Source organism: Hyperolius riggenbachi, chromosome 7 (assembly GCF_040937935.1).
Source record: "Hyperolius riggenbachi isolate aHypRig1 chromosome 7, aHypRig1.pri, whole genome shotgun sequence".
Lineage (NCBI taxonomy): Eukaryota > Metazoa > Chordata > Amphibia > Anura > Hyperoliidae > Hyperolius > Hyperolius riggenbachi.
Window position 1 is genome coordinate 212,986,361 of NC_090652.1, and position 22,203 is coordinate 213,008,563.

Consider the following 22,203-nt stretch of genomic DNA (forward strand, 5'->3'; position numbering starts at 1 on the left):
AACCCAGCTCACTGCATCCTACTACTACCTGTTGTGTTTACTTAACCCACCTCATCACTGCACATAACTACCTGTAGTGTTGAGTGAACCCAGCTCACTGCATATACCTACTACCTGTAGTGTTGAGTGAACCCAGCTCACTGCATATACCTACTACCTGTTGTGTTGAGTGAACCCAGCTCACTGCATATACCTACTACCTGTAGTGTTGAGTGAACCCAGCTCACTGCATATACCTACTACCTGTTGTGTTGAGTGAACCCAGCTCACTGCATATACCTACTACCTGTTGTGTTTACTTAACCCACCTCATCACTGCACATAACTACCTGTTGTGTTGAGTGAACCCAGCTCACTGCATATACCTACTACCTGTTGTGTTTACTTAACCCACCTCATCACTGCACATAACTTCCTGTAGTGTTGAGTGAACCCAGCTCACTGCATATACCTACTACCTGTTGTGTTTACTTAACCCACCTCATCACTGCACATAACTACCTGTAGTGTTGAGTGAACCCAGCTCACTGCATATACCTACTACCTGTTGTGTTGAGTAAACCCAGCTCACTGCATATACCTACTACCTGTTGTGTTTACTTAACCCACCTCATCACTGCATATACCTACTACCTGTTGTGTTGAGTGAACCCAGCTCACTGCATCCTACTACTACCTGTTGTGTTTACTTAACCCACCTCATCACTGCACATAACTACCTGTTGTGTTGAGTGAACCCAGCTCACTGCATATACCTACTACCTGTTGTGTTGAGTAAACCCAGCTCACTGCATATACCTACTACCTGTTGTGTTGAGTGAACCCAGCTCACTGCATATACCTACTACCTGTTGTGTTTACTTAACCCACCTCATCACTGCACATAACTACCTGTTGTGTTGAGTAAACCCAGCTCACTGCATATACCTACTACCTGTTGTGTTTACTTAACCCACCTCATCACTGAATATACCTAGCTTTGTGTTGAGTGAATCCAGCTCACTGCATCCTACTACTACCTGTTGTGTTTACTTAACCCACCTCATCACTGCACATAACTACCTGTAGTGTTGAGTGAACCCAGCTCACTGCATATACCTACTACCTGTTGTGTTTACTTAACCCACCTCATCACTGCATATACCTAGCTTTGTGTTGAGTGAACCCAGCTCACTGCATCCTACTACTACCTGTTGTGTTTACTTAACCCACCTCATCACTGCACATAACTACCTGTAGTGTTGAGTGAACCCAGCTCACTGCATATACCTACTACCTGTTGTGTTGAGTGAACCCAGCTCACTGCATATACCTACTACCTGTTGTGTTGAGTGAACCCAGCTCACTGCATATACCTACTACCTGTAGTGTTGAGTGAACCCAGCTCACTGCATATACCTACTACCTGTTGTGCTGAGTGAACCCAGCTCACTGCATATACCTACTACCTGTTGTGTTTACTTAACCCACCTCATCACTGCACATAACTACCTGTTGTGTTGAGTGAACCCAGCTCACTGCATATACCTACTACCTGTTGTGTTTACTTAACCCACCTCATCACTGCACATAACTACCTGTAGTGTTGAGTGAACCCAGCTCACTGCATATACCTACTACCTGTTTTGTTTACTTAACCCACCTCATCACTGCATATACCTAGCTTTGTGTTGAGTGAACCCAGCTCACTGCATCCTACTACTACCTGTTGTGTTTACTTAACCCACCTCATCACTGCACATAACTACCTGTTGTGTTGAGTGAACCCAGCTCACTGCATATACCTACTACCTGTTGTGTTGAGTAAACCCAGCTCACTGCATATACCTACTACCTTTTGTGTTGAGTGAACCCAGCTCACTGCATATACCTACTACCTGTTGTGTTTACTTAACCCACCTCATCACTGCACATAACTACCTGTAGTGTTGAGTGAACCCAGCTCACTGCATATACCTACTACCTGTTGTGTTTACTTAACCCACCTCATCACTGCATATACCTAGCTTTGTGTTGAGTGAACCCAGCTCACTGCATCCTACTACTACCTGTTGTGTTTACTTAACCCACCTCATCACTGCACATAACTACCTGTAGTGTTGAGTGAACCCAGCTCACTGCATATACCTACTACCTGTTGTGTTGAGTGAACCCAGCTCACTGCATATACCTACTACCTGTTGCGTTTACTTAACCCACCTCATCAGTGCACATAACTACCTGTTGTGTTGAGTTAACCCAGCTCACTGCATATACCTAGCATCCCCCCGAGATGGACAAAATGGACAAACCAGGTAGAGGAAGATGTAGAGGCAGAGGAAGGCCACCAGGCACCGGCAGGTCTGTGCGAGGTGGTGTTGCTGTGATTTCGTGCGGACCTGTACCAAAATACAGTGCTCAGAAGAAGGCACGTGCCATCACTTCCCAAAATCGTGAGGAGGTGATTGAGTATTTAACACAGAACACCTCATCTCCCGCAGCCACCAGCGCTACAACAAGCACCACATCCGCTGCATTTGACACTTCGCAGGAGTTATTTGGTGGTGGTGGTGGTGAAATCACCGATTCACAGCCACTACTGCAACAACAAGAAGGCGCAGGTACACCACCTCCTACGTCTGAGTTAGGTGGCGATAGTATGGACGTAACGTGTGTGGATGTGGATGATAGACCACCTGAAGTTGGTGCAGTTGAGGAGGTTTCTGAGGAAAGCGCAGCTGGCCAGGAGGATTATGATGACGATTATACGGATACCACATATGTTCCCGGTAGAGGAGATGACCAGGGGGACAGTTCAGAGGAGGATTCAGAGAGGACTAGGAGGAGACGACTCCATGATAGAAGCAGAGGGAGCTCGTCCTCAGAAACAGCTGGGGGCAGTGTCCGGCGCCATGTATCGCCAGCTATGGCCAGACAGCCAACATGCCCTTCAACGTCAGCTGCTGATGCCACCGTAGCGCCATCAGCCCAGGGGGGCTCAGCGGTTTGGAAATTTTTTAACGTGTGTGTCTCAGATCGGAGCAAAGCCATCTGTTGTCTCTGCCAGCAAAAATTGAGCCGTGGAAAGGCCAACTCTCACGTAGGGACAAGTGCCTTATGATGGCACCTGGAGAGAAGGCACAAACAGCTATGGCAAGAACACCTGAGGAAAAGCAGCACCCCTCAAAAGACAAGCCACCCTCCTTCTCCTCTTCCTCCTTCAGGTGCATCATCTTCATCCACTTTCTCCCTTGCACCTTCACAGCCACCCTCCTCCACACCGCCTCTTCCCTTGAGCGGTTCCTTCTCCTCTGCCCACAGCAGTACCCAGCTGTCCGTGAAGGAAGTATTTGAGCGTAAGAAGCAAATGTTTGCCAGTCACCCTCTTCACCGGCGTCTGACAGCTGGCGTGGCGGAACTACTAGCTCACCAGCTATTACCATACAAGCTGGTGGAGTCGGAGGCTTTACGTAAGTTTGTGTCCATTGGTACACTGCAGTGGAATATACCAGGCCGCAATTCTTTTTCACAAAAGGCCATACCCAAACTGTACCGTGCAGTTGAGAGGCAAGTGGTGTCATCTCTGGCACATAGCGTTGGGTCAAGGGTCCACCTGACCACGGATGCCTGGTCTGCCAAGCACGGGCAGGGCCACTACATTACATACACAGCCCATTGGGTCAACCTGGTGACCGATGGCAGCAAGTAGGGCTGAGCTCTCGGATTCCGAATTTCGAGTTTGCCATTGGAATTTGGCAGTTCCGAGTAAGCTCTCGAAACCCGAAAATTCGGCAATTCCGAGTACCGAATTCGCGTTTACATTGAAGTCAATAGTGCTAAATTCCATGGTTAATTGTAAAGCCCCCTTACATGCTATCATCACCAAATTTGGCATGTATGATAAGCAGATGAGTAGGAACATGGTAAAAAAAAAAATTGTGAAAAGACCTTATAGTTTTTGAAAAAATCGATTTTAAAGTTTCATAGGAAAAATGTTTTTTAAACTGTGCAAAATGACACTGCTGCAGAACAGGTTACTGCATTCCGAGTTCTGTATACATATTGTATACATTTCATGAAAACAGACAGCGTGGGGTCCCCCCTCCCAAGCCTCCTTAACCCCTTGTCCCCCATGCAGGCTGGGATAGCCAGAATGCGGAGTCCCGGCCACGTGGGGCTTCGCACCCTGAGCTATACCAGCCCGCATGGTCCATGGTATGGGGGGGGGGTCTGGAGGAGAGGGGCGGCCAACCTCCCCCTCTCCCCCAGAGCCCTTGTCCAATCCATGGACAAGGGGCTCTTCCCCACCTCCGGTGCCCCAGGAGGAGGTGGGGGCCGCCGACGTCCTGGGGGGTTCATGGTGCCATCCGGGGTTCCCCTTTAACAAGCGGACTCCGGAAGCCGCCCCCTCCCCAGGAGAAATGAGTATAGGGGTACACGGTACCCCTTACCCATTTCAGCAGAGTTAAAAAAAGAAATAAAAGCACGACAATGAAAAAAGTCCTTTATTGTTCTAAATTAACCAGGGATACTTACCTTGGGATAATCTCACGCCAGTAACCTCAGGAGTGGTCCCACGTCAGTATCCTCTTATGACATCCCACCTCCCTCCCACACTGACGAACTCCCACCACTGAATGGTCACAGTCAGCCTCTGCATCTGTATAGCAGAGGCTGAGAACACGAAAATTTTGCCTTTAAAACAATAAATTTCGGCAAACAGTGATGCAATCAAAATGGCCACTGGGAAATCCCCGATCGCTGGAGGCCACACTAGAGTGGCGAAACCAGCCATTCATCCCCAGGAGTTCTGCAGGATCGGCAGGTGCGCGGGACCTCCTAAGAGGATAGAGGGGGGCACAGCGCAGGAAGGTGGGAAAGTGGGCACAGAGCGGCGGGGAGGGGGGGAAGCCTCCCCTCCCTCACCTAGGGCCCCCCCTTGCGCACTCCCCCTCACCTCCAGAATTCCAGCCAGCCAGCGGAACGGCTTACCGAGAGCGATAGCTCTGTGTGCCGCTGGTCTGGTATTCTGCACTGACACTGTCCAATCACGCTCTCGCAGTACTTCCTGTGAGAGCGTAATTGGACAATGCAATGCAGGAGACCAGACCAGCAGCGGCACACAGTGCTCTTCTCTCGGTAAGTGATTCCCGCTCGCTGCCGCTGCTGGCTGCAATTTTGGAGGGGGAGCACGGAAGGGGGACCCTAGGTGAGGGAGGGGGGAAGGCTTCCACTCCTCCCCGCCACTCTGTGCCCACTGCCCCCCTTCCAGCATGGGGGCCCCCACTAACTGGTGACCTGCCTACCTAAACTGGGGACACCTATAGACCTGGGTATATCTATACTGGGGACACCTATATACCTGCCTACCTAAACTTGGAAACTTGGCAGCGAGCGGGAATCACTTACCGAGAGAAGAGCTCTGTGTGCCGCTGCTGGTCTGGTCTCCTGCATTGCATTGTCCAATTACGCTCTCACAGGAAGTACTGCGAGAGCGTGATTGGACAGTGTCAGTGCAGAATACCAGACCAGCGGCACACAGAGCTATCGCTCTCGGTAAGCCGTTCCACTGGCTGGCTGGAATTCTGGAGGTGGGGGGGGGGGGGGAGTGCGCAAGGGGGGGCCCTAGGTGAGGGAGGGGAGGCTTTCCCCTCTCCCCGCCGCTCTGTGCCCACTTTCCCACCTTCCTGCACTGTGCCCCCCTCTATCCTCTTAGGAGGTCCCGCGCACCTGCTGATCCTGCAGAACTCCTGGGGATGAATGGCTGTAGACAGCCTCTGCAATCTGTATTGCATAAGCTAGAAACACGAAAATTGCTTGCTAAAACAAGAATTTTCGGCAAACAGTGTCATAAACAAAATGGCTGCTGGGGAATCCCCGTTCCCCGGAGGCCACCTCAGAGTGTCAGAATACGCGTTATTTCACATGAATGGGTGGGTTCAGGGGATTAGAGCACCTCCTGCTCTGGTCACCTGGACCCACCATCTATGTGAAAAATCACTGGTTTCGCCATTCTAGTGTGGCCTCCAGCGATCGGGGATTTCCCAGTGGCCATTTTGATTGCATCACTGTTTGCCGAAATTTCTTGTTTTAAACGCAACATTTTCGTGTTCTCAGCCTCTGCTATACAGATGCAAAGGCTGACTGTGACCATTCAGTGGTGGGAGTTCGTCAGTGTGGGAGGGAGGTGGGATGTCATAAGAGGATACTGGCGTGGGACCACTCCTGAGGTTACTGGCGTGAGATTATCGCAAGGTAAGTATCCCTGGTTAATTTAGAACAATAAAGGACTTTTTTCGTTGTCGTGTTTTTATTTATTTTTTTAACTCTGCTGAAATGGGTAAGGGGTACCGTGTACCCCTATACTCATTTCTCCTGGGGAGGGGGCAGCTTCCGGGGTCCGCTTGTTAAAGGGGAACCCCGGATGGCACCATGAACCCCCCAGGACGTCGGCGGCCCCCACCTCCTCCTGGGGCACCGGAGGTGGGGAAGAGCCCCTTGTCCATGGATTGGACAAGGGCTCTGGAGGAGAGGGGGAGGTTGGCCGCCCCTCTCCTCCAGAGCCCCCCCATACCATGGACCATGCGGGCTGGTATAGCTCAGGGTGCGAAGCCCCACGTGGCCGGGACTCCGCATTCTGGCTATCCCAGCCTGCATGGGGGACAAGGGGTTAAGGAGGCTTGGGAGGGGGGACCCCACGCTGTCTGTTTTCATGAAATGTATACAATATGTATACAGAACTCGGAATGCAGTAACCTGTTCTGCAGCAGTGTCATTTTACACAGTTTAAAAAACATTTTTCTTATGAAACTTTGAAATCTATTTGCTCAAAAACTATAACCCCTTTTACAAAAAATTTTTTTTACCATGTTCCTACTCATCTGCTTAATAAACATGGCAAATTTGGTAATGATAGCATGTACGGGGGCTTTACAATTAACCGCAGAAGTTAACACTATTTAATTCAATAGAAATGCACTCGGAACACGAAAATTCGGAACACGAAACTCGGTTTTCGCATGCGGTACACGAAATTTCGACGAAATCGGAATTCAGCTGTTCTGATCAGCCCTAGCAGCAAGCAGGGAGTACGTGGCTGCGCAGAGGACCGACTTGTCACGCCTCCACGGCTTGCAGGCAGGCCTCCAGCCACCTCCTCTCCACCTGCTATCACCTCTTCGCTGTCGTCATCCTCCTCCTCCTCCTCCTTGGCTGGTGCCGCCATCTCCTCTCCAGCTACACAGCCCCAGCACCCCAGGGCCTATGCTGCATGCCAGGTGCGACGGTGTCATGCAGTGTGAGGCCCAGTGCACACCGAGCGGTTTTTGGAGCGATCCGCCCGGCCGCATCCGCCTCTAAAAACGCTTGTCTAATGTATTGCAATGGGATGGTGCACACCGGCGGTTTGCGGTTTTTTCCAAGCCGCAAACGCGCCTCCTGCTGCGCGTTTGCGGTTTTCGGAAGCGTTTCATCCTCAATGTAAAGTATAGGGAAAACGCAAACCGCTCTGAAAAACGCTAGTTCAGAGCGGTTTGCCAGGTATTTTTGTTACAGTAGCTGTTCAGTAACAGCTTTTACTGTAACAATATGTGTAATCTGCTACACAAAAACGCACGCAAAACCGCTAGGTATGTTTAGAAAACCTCTCTAAACATACCTAGAATCGCTCTGAAATCAGCTCCCAAAACCGCTAGCGTATTGCGGATCTGCTAGCGGTTTTGGTGTGCACTGGGCCTTAGACATGTCTTGCCTGAAAGCGGAGAGTCACACTGGAGCAGCTCTCCTGGCTGCTCTTAACAAACAGGTGGAGCAATGGCTGGCCCCGCACAAGCTTGAGATCGGCAACGTGGTGTGTGACAACGGCAGCAATCTCAATGCTGCGTTGAATTTGGGAAAGCTGACACACATACCCTGCATGGCACATGTGCTTAATCTGGTCGTGCAAAGATTTGTGTCCAAGTACCAAGGCTTAGAGGACGTCCTGAAACAGGCCAGGAAGTTGTGTGGGCATTTCAGGCGCTCTTACAAGGCCATGGCACGCTTTGCGGAGATTCAGCGTAGAATCAACTTGCCGGTGAGACGCCTGATTTGCGATAGCCCAACTCGCTGGAATTCCACCCTGCTGATGTTCTCTCGCCTGCTAGACCAGGAGAAAGCCGTCACCCAGTACCTGTATCATTACAGTACAAGGACAAAATCTGGGAGGATGGGGATGTTGTGGCCCAACAACTGGACACTGATGCGAAATGCATGCAGGGTCATGGAGCCCTTTGAGGAGGTGACCAAACTGGTGAGTCGCGATGAGGGCACCATCAGCTACTTGATCCCCTACGCCTACTTCCTGTAGCGTGCCGTGCGTAGAGTGGTGGATACAGCTGTGGAGGAGCGTGAACAAGAAGAGTTAGGGCAGCAGGAGTCGTGGGAGCCATTTACACACGAACCCGATGTTTCCACAACACCGGCGGCAGCACAGAGGGGGGAGGAGGAGGAAGAAGAGGAGTCGTGTGGGGAAGGAGAGGAGTCAGACTCTGATGATGGTGATGATGAGGAAGGTGTTTCTGTGGAGGAGGAAGAGGCGGCGGAAGGAGAACAACCGCGGCAGCCATCACAGGGGGCTTCTGCTGCTCCACGTTCCCGTGGTATTGTTCGTGGCTGGGGGGAGGAAGAGGAGTTGCGTCCCGTCACTGAGGAAGAGCAAGAGGAGATGGAGAGTACGTCTGCATCCAGCTTTGTGCAGATGTCCTCTTTCATGTTGTCCAGCCTGTTGAGGGACCCCCGTATCAAAAAACTCAAGACGAATAACCTGTACTGGGTGGCCACGCTACTAGACCCTCGGTACAGGCACAAAGTGGCGGACCTCTTAGCAACTCAACAAAAGGCGGAAAGGATGCAGCACTTGCAGAACAAGCTGTCGATGATGCTTTACAATGCATTTAAGGGTGATGTGGCTGCACAACGCAATCAAGGTACCACTGGCAGTAACCCTCCTCCTCCCAAGTCCACGCAGGCAAGAACAGGACGCTCCAGCGATCTCAGGGTGATGTCGGACATGCGGACGTTCTTTAGTCCAACTCCTCGCCATAGTCCTTCCGGATCCACCCTCCACCAACGCCTGGACCGGCAGGTAGCCGACTACCTGGCCTTGAGTGTGGATGTAGACTCTGCGAAAAGCGACGATGAACCCTTGGACTACTGGTTGCGCAGGCTTGACCTGTGGCCAGAGCTGTCCCAATTTGCCATACAACTTCTCTCTTGCCCTGCCGCAAGCGTCCTGTCAGAAAGGACCTTCAGTGCAGCTGGAGGCATAGTTACTGAGAAGAGAAGTCGCCTAAGTCACGACAGTGTTCAGTACCTGACCTTTATCAAAATGAATGAGGAATGGATCACGGAGGGCTACTGCACGACTGAAGACTAAGTCAGTCCCCACACACAGCATCTCTGCCTGCAGGCCGCTTGACTGACTTCTCCGCCACTACCAACAGGGTCCAGGACTCTAGGCGGATTCCTGAATTTGGCTACACTAATTTTTCTGGTGCGTGTACATGTGCCCATCCCCCTTCGTGATCATTACCTTGCCGCGGTGAAGGGGCTTGCGCATCACAATGAAGCAATGACCGCCGGCTATTTGAGTGTCTCGGGTGGGGGTGGCACACAAAAGATACCGTATATACTCGCATACAAGCCGAATTTTTGACCCCCAAAAAGGGGGTCAAAAGTTGGGGGGTCGGCTTGAATGCGAGTCTGGTGCTGGTGATGGTGGTCCGAGCCCCCCGCACTGTCACCCCGCCCCCCCCCCCCCCCCCCCCCCCCGCGGCCGCCGCTACCGCTGCAATTACCTGCCCGGCGCCGCTTCTTCTATTCCCCTCCTGTCCGGCTCCGTAAATCACTGCAGCGCTCTTCACGGCGGCTGCAGTAGAGAGAGAGAGCGGTTCCCATAGCAACCGCCGCTACAGGAAGCCGCGCTCTTCGCTGCTTCCTGTCTGATCACAGCAGCCACCGTGAAGAGTGCTGCTGTCCTACGGAGCCAGAGAGGAGGGGAATAGAAGAAGTGGCGCCTGCTAAGGTAAAAGCAGCGGCGGCCGCGGGGGAGAGGGGAGGCGGGGGGGCACTGGGGCACTACCTAGCGATACTGGGGCACTATACTAGCGATACTGGGGCACTATATTAGCGATACTGGGGCACTATACTAGCGATACTGGGGCACTATACTAGCTATACTGGGGCACTATACTAGCTATAATGGGCACTATACTAGCTACACTGGGCACTATACTAGCTATAATGGGCACTATACTAGCTATAATGGGCACTATACTAGCTATACTGGGGCACTATACTAGCTACACTGGGCACTATACTAGCTACACTGGGCACTATACTAGCTATAATGGGCACTATACTAGCTATAATGGGCACTATACTAGCTATACTGGGGCACTATACTAGCTACACTGGGCACTGTACTAGCTATAATGGACACTATACTAGCTATACTGGGGCACTATACTAGCTATACTGGGCACTATACTAGCTATACTGGGCACTATACTAGCTATACTGGGCACTATACTAGCGATACTGGGACACACTAGGGGAATAAGGCGGCCAGCATTTCCTACCCCCGGCTTATATGGGGGTCAATCATTTTTTACTGGTTTGTTAAGTAAAAGTGGGGGGGTCGGCTTATATGCGGGTCAGCTTATATGTGAGTATATACGGTAATAAGGTTGTTGCTTCATTGTGGTCAGACCAAATTTGATCAGCTGGACAGTCACTGTTCTGTCATTCAGCTACATCAGCCGGGCGAGCATATGGGCTGAAAAGCCACCATCACCTGCACTCTCGTCATGGTGCGCACCAGTCCAGCACGGCCGTCACTACACAAACGGCTGTTTGCAGTCACTGCATACCTTTCACTGCATCTGTGACTGCACATTATACCTGGCAGTCAGTGCATAACTTGCACTTGAATGGATACACTTTTAAACAATTTAAAAATACAACCATCTAAACTTTCAAACAATTTAAAAATACAACCATCTATCATTTTCAAAAATTTTTAAAAAAAGGGCAAAAAAACTTGCCCTCCGTAAAACATTCTTGGCAAATGCTTTCGACTTGGTTGGTCTTCCGCTGGCTCAAGGGTCCATCTGACCACAGATGCCTGGTCTGCAAAGCACGGTCAGGGCAGCTACAGCATGGGTCTCAGCAGGCTCCCACTTCGGGCCGGAATCCAACTTTTATTCCCCGCGGTGACAATGGCAGACTTGCCCTCCATAACGGATTCCCGTTAAAGGATTTAAAGTTAATTCATTTCAATTAGGGCCGCAAAAGGTCCTCCTGAGTCCTGTATTGTTATTTTTGGTCACTACCTCGGGGCGGGCGTGCATGCCTGCCTGCCTCCCTCCTTGCCTGGATGTGTGGTAGTAGACGTTGATCAGGCTCCAACTCCGGAACGCAATATAAGAGGGAGCTTGTCCTCAGAAACAGCTGGGGGCAGTGTCCGGCGCCATGTATCGCCCGCTATGGCCAGACAGCCAACATGCCCTTCAACCTCAGCTGCTGATGCCACCGTAGCGCCATCAGCCCAGGGGGGCTCAGCGGTTTTGAAATTTTTTAACGTGTGTGTCTCAGATCGGAGCAAAGCCATCTGTTGTCTCTGCCAGCAAAAATTGAGACGTGGAAAGGCCAACTGTCACGTAGGGACAAGTGCTTTACGAAGGCACCTGGAGAGAAGGCACAAACAGCTATGGCAAGAACACCTGAGGAAAAGCAGCACCCCTCAAAAGACAAGCCGCAGAGAACAACCGCGGCAGCCGTCACAGGGGGCTTCTGCTGCTCCACGTTCCCATGGTATTGTTCGTGGCTGGGGGGAGGAAGAATGGATACACTTTTAAACAATTTAAAAATACAACCATCTAAACTTTCAAACAATTTAAAAATACAACCATCTAAACTTTCAAACAATTTAAAAATACAACCATCTATCATTTTCAAAAAATTTAAAAAAAAGGGCAAAAAAACTTGCCCTCCGTAAAACATTCTTGGCAAATGCTTTCGACTTGGTTTTTCTTCCGCTGGCTGAAGGGTCCATCTGACCACAGATGCCTGGTCTGCAAAGCACGGTCAGGGCAGCTACAGCATGGGTCTCAGCAGGCTCCCACTTCGGGCCGGAATCCAACCTTCATTCCCCGCGGTGACAATGGCAGACTTGCCCTCCATAACGGATTCCCGTTAAAGGATTTAAAGTGAATTCATTTCAAATACACAGCAGGGCCTCGAAAGTCCGCCTCCTGTATTGTTATTTTTGGTCACTACCTCGGGGCGCGCGTGCATGCCTGCCTGCTGCCCTCCTTGGATATGTAGTGGTAGCCGTTTCTCAGGCTCCACATCGGATTCCATCCCTCATTCCCCGGCCATTACCCGGGGTCACAAATGGCAGACTTGCCCGCCTCCATATGATTCTCGTGAAAGGAATGTGGTGTCATCTTTGCCCGCCATAACTGGTTCTCGTTAAAGGATTTAAAGTACATTCATTTCAAATACACAGCAGGGCCTCGAAAGTCCTCCTCCTGTATTGTTATTTTTGGTCACTACCTCGGGGCGGGCGGGCGTGTATGCCTGCCCGCTGCCCTCCTTGGATGTGTAGTGGTAGCCGTTGCTCAGGCTCCACACCGGATTCAAACCCCTCATTCCCCGGCCATTACCCGGGGTCACAATGGCAGACTTGCCCGCCTCCACAGGATTCTCATTGTAGCGGTACTGAACAAGTACACAGCAAGTAGAAAATGTAATTTAAAAACAAAACGTAAGCTTTTTAACAATGTCATGGAAAGTTGAGAAGGAAGTCACACATTACCTGACATCACTGAGTGAGGAAGAGCAATCTTGCCATGTTGCGCAGTAGTCCAGCATGGCCGTCACTACACAAACAGCTGTTTGCGGTGCGTTACACAGTGAGTTTGGTGTGTCAGTGTGAAGCAGTACTCTAATTACACTCCCTGATTGATGTATACACATGCAAGATGTTTGAAAGCACGTTAGGCCTGCAATTTAGCATTCAATGTGATTTCTGCCCTTAAAACGCTGTTTTGCGTCACATCCAGATTTTTCCCCGGGACTTTTGGCATGTATCCCACTCCGCCATGCCCCCCTCCAGGTGTTAGACCCCTTGAAACATCTTTTCCATCACTTTTGTGGCCTGCATAATTTTTTCTATTTTTCAAAGTTCGCCTCCCCATTGAAGTGTATTGCGGTTCGCAAACTTTTGCGCGAACCGAACCTTCCGCGGAAGTTCGCGAACCCGGTTCGCGAACCGAAAATCGGAGGTTCGCGACATCTCTACTCCCTACACAGTTTTTTGGACACAGCAACTGCCATTCACTAAGTGCTTTTGAAAATAAATATATCCCTCAAAATCCCCTATAAAGAGATGGACTAGCCCAAAACCTGTCACTTCTGTCAGATTTCTACTACCTACTGTAAGTGACAGCAACATAGGAGAAAAGTAATTTATGGCTTATTTTACTCTGGAAAAAATGTACTTCTTATTTGTATATGTTTGCACATATTTTAAATTTTACAGTTTTTCGCTGTAGTGCCCCTTTAACCTCCTTGGCGGTAACCCTGAACGTAGTTCGGGGTAAGCCGCGCAGGAGGTTTTCTACGGCCCTACTGGGCCGATTTGTTAAATTTTTTTTTGCTGCACGCAGCTAGCACTTTGCTAGCTGCGTCAGCACACCGATCGCCGCCGCCCCGCGCTCGATCGCCGCTATCCGGCGCGCCGCACGCCCCCCCCCCCCCCCAGACCCCGTGTGCTGCCTGGCCAATCAGTGCCAGGCAATGCTGAGGGGTGGTTCGGGACTCCCAATGACGTCCCGACGTCGATGACGTTGGTGACGTCATCCCGCCCCATTGCCATGGCGACAGGGGAAGCCCTCCAGGAAATCTCGTTCTTTGAATGGGATTTCCTGATCGGAGATCGCCGAAGGCGATCGAAGAGGGCGGGGGGATGCCGCTGAGCAGCGGCTATCATGTAGCGAGCCCTGGGCTCGCTACATAATATAGAAATTTTTTTTTTTTTTTAAAAACTGCGGCGCTCCCTCCTGGCGGATTTTTTTATACCGCCAGGGGGGTTAAAGGGGGCGTAGATGCTTTCCTTGCGTTGAAAGACATCCATGGCTATAATTACTAGGTAATGCCCAATGATGTTGATCCAGGGATTTTATCTGATTGCGATCTGGAGTTGGGAAGGAATTTTTTTCCCTTTTGGGGCTAATTGGACCATGCCTTGTGGTTGTTCGCCTTCCTCTGGATCAACAGGGATGAGGGAGCAGGCTGGTGTTTTACTTTGTTCTCTGGTTGAACTCGATGGACGTATGTCTTTTTTCAACCCAAATAACTATGTAACTATGTAACCACCAGCAAGCAAATTAATACTCAAAATAATGTGGACAGCACTTTCTCACCTATTTTGTGGTACTTTTTCTATTGCAAAGTGCTAAAAAGTTAATTTAAATTGAAGATGATAAATTATCTCCTAGGAGCAAACTCAGGAACGAAAGTGAATTGCAGATGGCCCAGTGTGTCTAAAATAAAATGTTTTCTGTAATTGATTAAATTAAAACTGTCTTTACTTTCTCAATAACCCTCTAGGACTGTTCACAATTTTTTTGGTATACAATGATGGTATACAATGAAGTTTTATGATCTTATTCTTTTACTAAAATTATTTATTTATAGTTATGCACTTATATGTTGACCCTCTTTTTTTATTTATTCAACGTTAGGATGCTGTTAAGCATAATTCGTTTTTTCAACCTGATAGACAAATTCTACACGGGAACGTGGAAGAAGCTTTGAAAAAGGCTGATCACATCATTGAAGGTATTTGTAAAGTGATGTATAATATACACATGATATAAAAGTACCACTTATTCTTCATGCAGGAAGACGAATAATTAGTAGTTGCCAAGGTCACAAAAAGTGGTTTTGAACTTCTTGGCAGTTTCAGATAGTCGTCATAGTTAGCGGCAAATTGAAGTGGAGAAATCTAAACATTGAGGCCCCTTTTCACACCTGCCTACTGGGTGGCCCCGCATTACGCTTCCCCACTGCATCCCTGCCACACGAGCCATGCAAGGCTATGGAAACTTGTATAAATATGGTGATGCAACGCGGTGTGCCAGAAGTATCCAAACCACCACATTCCCGATGCAAAGTCTGCAGCACATTGACGCATGAACCGTGCCTAGCGCATAGATTTTGCAGCAATGCAAGTCAATGGGCAATACAGCAAGTGTGAACGACCGGAGCTCGGTGCAATGCACCGTACATGTGCAGACCCAAAGCAATACCTGTGATGTACTTCCTGACGAGCAGGGAGTATGTCACTAGCCAGGGGGCGGCGCCATGCATATGACCCTTCCCCGTACCATGGCGCAGGGTCATATGAAGATTGTTCTTTGCAGTACGATGCACTACTTGTGATCTGCTAAACTTAGGGGTTAAACCGGCCTTAAATTTATAAGTTGGCTTGTGTAACCCTGATGTTGTAACTATTTTGTAATGTCAGTGCAATTCACATTTATTATTAAGAAATAGGGTCTTGTTATGTGGTAATAATATAAATTATATAGTGCCCGATCCAACTCACTTTTTCTCTTTGGTGATATTTTCACATCATAAAAAAAATTATTTTAAGCCACCAGAACGCAAGAAAGTACTCAGAATTTGACGGTTCTTTTTCACCAACTTTTTGATACTTTTTCAAAAACGTATTTTAAAAAGAAGATAAAAATTATGTCCTAGGAGAAAACTTAGGAGAAAAATGTAATTGGACCAGGCTCATATTAGTATTTTTTTATTGTAACATGTTTGTTTTTATAGGGGAGATCCATATTGGTGGACAGGAACAGTTTTATTTAGAAACAAATTCTGTTCTTGTTGTGCCTAAAAGAGAGGAGGAGTATGACATATACATATCAACTCAAGACCCCACAACTGCGCAGGTTTGTGTCTTGAACATGAAATAAGTTTACATTCATGGCTCAACTTATATCTGGCTTTTTCTACAGCCATTATTTAGGTGGTTGTGAATTTACTATGTATGCTTTACTATTTAGCAGTACTAGGACATAGGCTTCAAGAGAACCCGAGGTCGGTTTGAAGAATGTGATCTGAATACAGAGGCTGGATCTGCCTATACAGCCCAGCCTCTGTTGGTATTCCAAACCCCCCTAATGTCCCCCTGCACTCTGAAATCAGACATAGATCACAGCCGCGTTGTGCGGCTGTGTTTATATCTGTAGTGTCAGTCTCGGCTGCTCCCCCGCCTCCTGCAGAGCTCCGGTCCCTGCCCTCCTCCCTTCCCTCTAATCAGCAAGGAGGGAAGGGAGGCAGGCGGGGACCGGAGTTCTGCAAGAGGTGGGGAGAGCAGCAGACTGACACTATAGAGGAAAACACAGCCGCTGCAACACGCTGTGTGTCGACAGCACAGCTGTGATTTATCAGGGATTGCAGAGTGCAGGGGGGCCTTAGGGGGGTTTGGAATACCAACAGAGGCTGGGCTGTATAGGCAGATCCAGCCTCACTATGCAGATCACATTGTTCAAACCCAGCTCGGGTTCTCTTTCAGAAGGTGAATTCCCATTGGTCAGATCAAAGTACCAATGGGGAGCCTCAGCAGCCAATTCAAGGATGCTTTATGCCAAGGTTCTCTTCTCTCTGCTATACTCGTGGCAGCAGTAGAAAGAAGCAAAAGCATCTTTGAATTTGCCACTGGGGTTTCTTATTGGTCTTGGTCTTGACCTTGGCAGGAAATGGCTCTGCCATAGAGCAACATTGAATATGTCATTGACCTTCTTCATTTTTTCTTTAAAGGATTCTCATTGGTTCAATCACTCCAACCATTGTGGAGCCCTTGCAGGAGAATTAAATATTGTTTTCCTGGGTTTCCCTTCTCCAAATAGGCTTAAATTCACTAAGATCTGTTCAGTAAATATGTAATTTGGGGAATTTACCTTGTGGTAAAAAAAATATTACTTTTGAGCATTCACTAAGATTTTGACACATGCAGTAAAAGTTTGGTAATTTACAGAAAAAACTGCATGACAATTTACAAAGATGTTTACCTCATGCGGGATTTCATTTGGTATTTGATGGATTATTACAGTGCAAGAAAATGGTTAAATATATGATACAGATAGATGTAAGTACTAATCCAAGGTTCAAAAAAAAATGGTATTAGCTCAAAACCCTTAGTATCTTATTCACAATCGCAATCAGTAACCCTTCCAGGGATATTCTCACCTGGGTGCCGGTGCTCGCCCTCTGTGGTTCACCACACCACACCACACGCTTATGAACTATTCAAATAAGACAAGGGAGGCACTCTTGCTTGGCAATATACAGTGGCTTGGAAGTTTTCCACATTTTGTCACATTACTGCCACAAACATGAATTAATTTTATTGGAATTCCACGTGAAAGACTAATACAAAGTGGTGTACACGTGAGAAGTGGAACGAAAATCATACATGATTCCAAACATTTTTTACAAGTAAATAACTGCAAAGTGGTGTGTGCGTAATTATTCAGCCCCTTTTGGTCTGAGTGCAGTCAGTTGCCAGTAGACATTGCCTTATGAGTGCTAATGACTAAATAGAGTGCACCTGTGTGTAATCTAATGTCAGTACAAATACAGCTGCTCTGTGAGGGCCTCAGAGGTTGTCTAAGAGAATATTGGGAGCAACAACACCATGGAGTCCAAAGAACACACCAAACAGGTCAGGGATAAAGTTATTGAGAAATTTAAAACAGGCTTAGGCTACAGAGAGATTTCCAAAGCCTTGAACATCCCACGGAGCACTGTTCAAGCGATCATTCAGAAATGGAAGCAGTATGGCACAACTGTAAACCCACCAAGACAAGGCTGTCCACCTAAACTCACAGGCCTAACAAGGAGAGCGGTGATCAGAAATGCAGTCAAGGGGCCCATGGTGACTCTGGACGAGCTGCAGAGATCTACAGTTCAGGTGGGGGAATTTGTCTATAGGACAACTATTAGTCGTGCACTGCACAAAGTTGGCCTTTATGGAAGAGTGGCAAGAAGAAAGCCATTGTTAACAGAAAAGCATAAGAAGTCCCGTTTGCAGTTTGCCACAAGCCATGTGGGGGACACAGCAAACGTGGAAGAAAGTGCTCTGGTCAGATGAGACCAAAATGGAAGTTTTGGGCCAAAATGCAAAACACTATGTGTAGCGGAAAACTAAAGGCTCATACACACATCAGACTATAGTCTTTGGAAAATGAAAGATCACAGACCAATCTTACCACCCTTCATGTAGTATGAGAGCCATACTCTACAGAGTCTTTTCTATGGAGCTGAACTCCACATCAGAAAAAAATCTTTGCAAGATGCTGCACACACAGATGCTGTACAGACACAAAAGATCAGTATCTGCAAAAGATCTGTTCCTGCCAAAAATCCATTTCTGCAAATTGCAATGATAGTCTATGAGATCTGCAGATCATCATACACACATGATTTAACTGACATTCATCTGCAGATCAAGCAATCATCCGCAGATCTGAAAATCCATCCTGGTGGATCTGATCTCTTCTCTCTTCAAGTTTCTTGTAACCACTTGAGGACCGCGGTTTAAACCCCCCTAAAGACCAGGCCATTTTTCACTAATTGGGCCACTTCAGCTTTAAGGGCTCGCTGCAAGGCCGCACAACTCAGCACACAAGTGATCCCCCCCTTTTCTCCCACCAACAGAGCTCTCTGTTGGTGGGATCTGATCACTTCCCCAGTGTTTATTTTTTTTAAATAAATATTTATGCTCTTTTTTTTAAAAAATTTTTTTTACTTCCCCCCCCCCTGAAATCCCTCCCCCCAGCCAGCCAATTACGGGTGATCGGCTGTCATAGGCTTCAGCTATGACAGCCGATCGCTCTCCTGTGTCCTAGGGGGACAGCCGTGACAAGTAGTCCCCCATCTAAATTAACTTATGTTGGGACAATTAAAAAATAAGTTGAAAAGAGTTCCTTCTCCCACTGTTGGCGCAACCAGCAGTGAAGTGCAACTGAATCACACCAGTTTCAATCCCTAGCTGCTAACACCAGTGACTGATGTAACTGAATCAGACACCTGTATTTTAATCTTTACAGTTTGTCATAGTGGCTGTTAAAGCAAACCTGTGAGAAAGAAAATGCAAAAGTTAGATAAATAAACGACCACTACAGCGGAAAAAGCGAGCAGTTCAAATCTGACGGAACCAACAGGTTTTGGACTAGTCCATTATCAGGGTTTTCTCAAAAGTATTTCCTGAACCATCTATGAGTGTGGCTGTACTGTGCATGCTCAGGTAAGGTCTGCACAGGCCCAGTAGCATGATGCCATGCGTACATGGAGGAAAAAGTGGTACACAAGCGGCTTTGTGCTACTGGACCATATTTGCATATGTTCAGTACAGCCTCGCTCAACACTGATATGAATACAGCCACAAGAACATATTGCACAAGTTCTTGTTAAATATGTTTAGAGGGACCCAGCGCTGGAATGGTGGGCACAAGGAGGGTTGGGTAAGCCTCTAGAATATACAGAGCCTTCCCTCTACTGAGGTAAGAAACATGTGTTTCTTTGTTAATCCGCATCAGGTACGCTTTAAATCATGTCATGAAATTTGGCAGGCTTGTAGTACCTGCCTGAGAAGTAAATGGGACTGATATTGATATATCTCCATTGTTCATATAAGATGTTGTTTTAAATAGCTGGTACTACTTTTTTCTGAGGACAAAAGACACACCAGTTCAATCAACAATACTCTGTTTCCAGCTTTCAGTGGCTGCAGTCCTTAATGTGCCGTCTAACAGGATTGTATCTACTGTGAAGAGGGTTGGCGGAGCATTTGGAGGGAAAATTACAAAACCAGCTATCTTTGCATGTGCAGCAGCAGTAGCTGCCAACAAGTGAGTCTACTTTATCAATCCAGAGATGTTTACATTTATAATCTCACTGGCTTTGTGTTCAAACGTATGCTGATTATGCTTTTGTTAATCATTTCAAAGTGAATCTGAGAACAAAAATGGAGTTATCATTGCTGGCATTTAGAAGTTCCTGGCCCTTTGCTGCCATGTTCTTTCTACAGCTTCATACACAGTGAGATTGGCACTGCTAACTTCTCCAGCAGCACACAGGTCCTGTCTCCATTAGAAGTAGTGAAGCCAGGAGATGATTGAGGACTATACCAAAGAAGCTATCTGCTCATTAAAAAGTCAATAGTGGTCACTCTCATCAATGCACAACATGTACAGCAGCTCTTCTCATTCAAGTGCTGCTCCATTGGGCAGCAACTCCACTCTTCCATGTATTGTTCCCCATATGCAGCCTCCCTATTGCATTTGTATCTTTCATAGGCTGCAAACCCTCTTCCATTTCCAGCTGCACCTTAGCCAGCAGTCTCCCAAGGCCCAGGCCTATTATTCCAGGAAGCCGCCCCTGGCTCTCATAGTTCAGCTATATGTCCATGTTAATTTCTGCAGTGGCTAAATGGAAAGAATTATTCAGTGTAAATACTGATTTTTTGCAGGACCAAAAGGCCTATTCGTTGTGTATTGGAGCGCAAGGAGGATATGTTGATGACTGGTGGACGACACCCATTTAAGGCAATCTATAAGGTGAGATAAAACCAATAAAAAGGCCCTTTCCAATTTTTTCACTACCATTATTCCGCCATGATTCTGTTGCGTGTATGGCGTGATTGAGCTGCGTTTGCAATTTGTGCTGGTAGAAAAAAAAGAAGGCAAAATATTTTTGAATTGCCAGACCATAAAAAAATTGCATAGTGGTGCAAAGGCACATAAAAATGATTCTGCAAAAAATCGTGTTGCAAATACTGCCCACTAATGGAAACATTCCCCGCAGTTTCCTTAATTTAACTAAGTACCTAGCATTTTGCAATCCGCACACAATCAGAATCGGATCGCAAAACACCGACAGTGGAAAATTGCCCCTAGACATTTTTGCATGATGGAATACATTCAGTAGATATTTTTGAGTTCTTTAACAACACTGTCTTGTTACAGGTGGGATGCATGAGTGATGGCAAAATAGTTGGTGCGGATGTAACCTTTTACGCCAATGCAGGATGCTCCCCTGATGAATCTCCTCTGGTAACCATTCTGTAATAATTTACAAGAAATCTATCTTATTGTATGTATCAGTGTCCACTATACTCACTTAAGCCATTTTCTGACATTATTCCCCTTCCTGCATTCAGTATGCAAATAACACAAGAGTCAGTACAGATTCATATAATGTGAATGAGCCTATAACTGTTAAATTTTAAAGAAAGAAAAAACATTATAATACTGTATGTTTTTTTCATTTGTGGCTTTACCTTTTTGTTTTGTTTTGTTAGTTTTTTTCTTTCAATCACCTTGGGAAATATGTGGTCAATACTTCGTATTTTCTCTCTGGACATGCACGTTTGCCATAAAAAGGATTTAATCATTTCTTCTTCTTAGGTACTAGTTATAGCTCTGCTTAAGATGGACAATGCTTATAACTTCCCCAACCTCAATTGCTGTGCCAAGGCTTGTAAGACCAATCTGCCTTCTAATACTGCTTTTCGGGGGTTTGGCTTTCCTCAAACTGGATTGGTTGCAGAGACGATAATGGATGCTATAGCAGTGAAATGCAGCTTACCTCCTCATCAGGTAAAACACTGACGTTTTATGTCTAGCGTCTGGTGCAATTGCATCTTTCACTTGCATTAAAGAGGAACTTAAAGGAACACTTTCAAACCAAGTGTTCTAAAATGACAATGTACAAATAATGTCTAAGTAGCTGTGTAAACAGTTTTCTTCTTTTCATGTTAAATAGAGGCAAACGCTTGAATTCATTGTGTGTAGATTTTGGAATGTTTCATTTTTAGGTGAATTTCTGTTTCAAACACTGTTTTTTGCATGCCATACTGCAGGGTTACTGTATATGAAAAGCCTCTAGTATCAGGTTTAACACACAATTACAAATGTTTATGTTGTACATTTCCTTAAAGTGGATCCGAGATGAAATTTTATTCATTGCATAATTGTGTTCCTTACATATAGTTTATAGGCCTTTCCTCAAACCAAATACTTTTTTTTGTTTTAATACTCTAATTCCCTATAAACTAAACAAGCCTCGCCCACAGCTTCTCCAAAACGCCAAGGCACTTAG

General features: G+C 47.2%; 1 protein-coding gene across 4 annotated transcripts in view; it reads left to right on the forward strand.

The window, feature by feature from the left end:
- Positions 1-22,203, forward strand: part of LOC137524808 (aldehyde oxidase 1-like) — a 279,754-nt gene that overhangs the window by 172,357 nt on the left and 85,194 nt on the right. For all 4 annotated transcript variants that reach the window (XM_068245130.1, XM_068245132.1, XM_068245133.1 and 1 more), the window contains 6 exons: positions 14,769-14,865; positions 15,868-15,989; positions 19,819-19,952; positions 20,573-20,660; positions 21,069-21,155; positions 21,510-21,701. In XM_068245130.1, the coding sequence (XP_068101231.1) occupies positions 14,769-14,865; positions 15,868-15,989; positions 19,819-19,952; positions 20,573-20,660; positions 21,069-21,155; positions 21,510-21,701 (720 nt within the window). The remainder of the gene's footprint in view (positions 1-14,768; positions 14,866-15,867; positions 15,990-19,818; positions 19,953-20,572; positions 20,661-21,068; positions 21,156-21,509; positions 21,702-22,203) is intronic.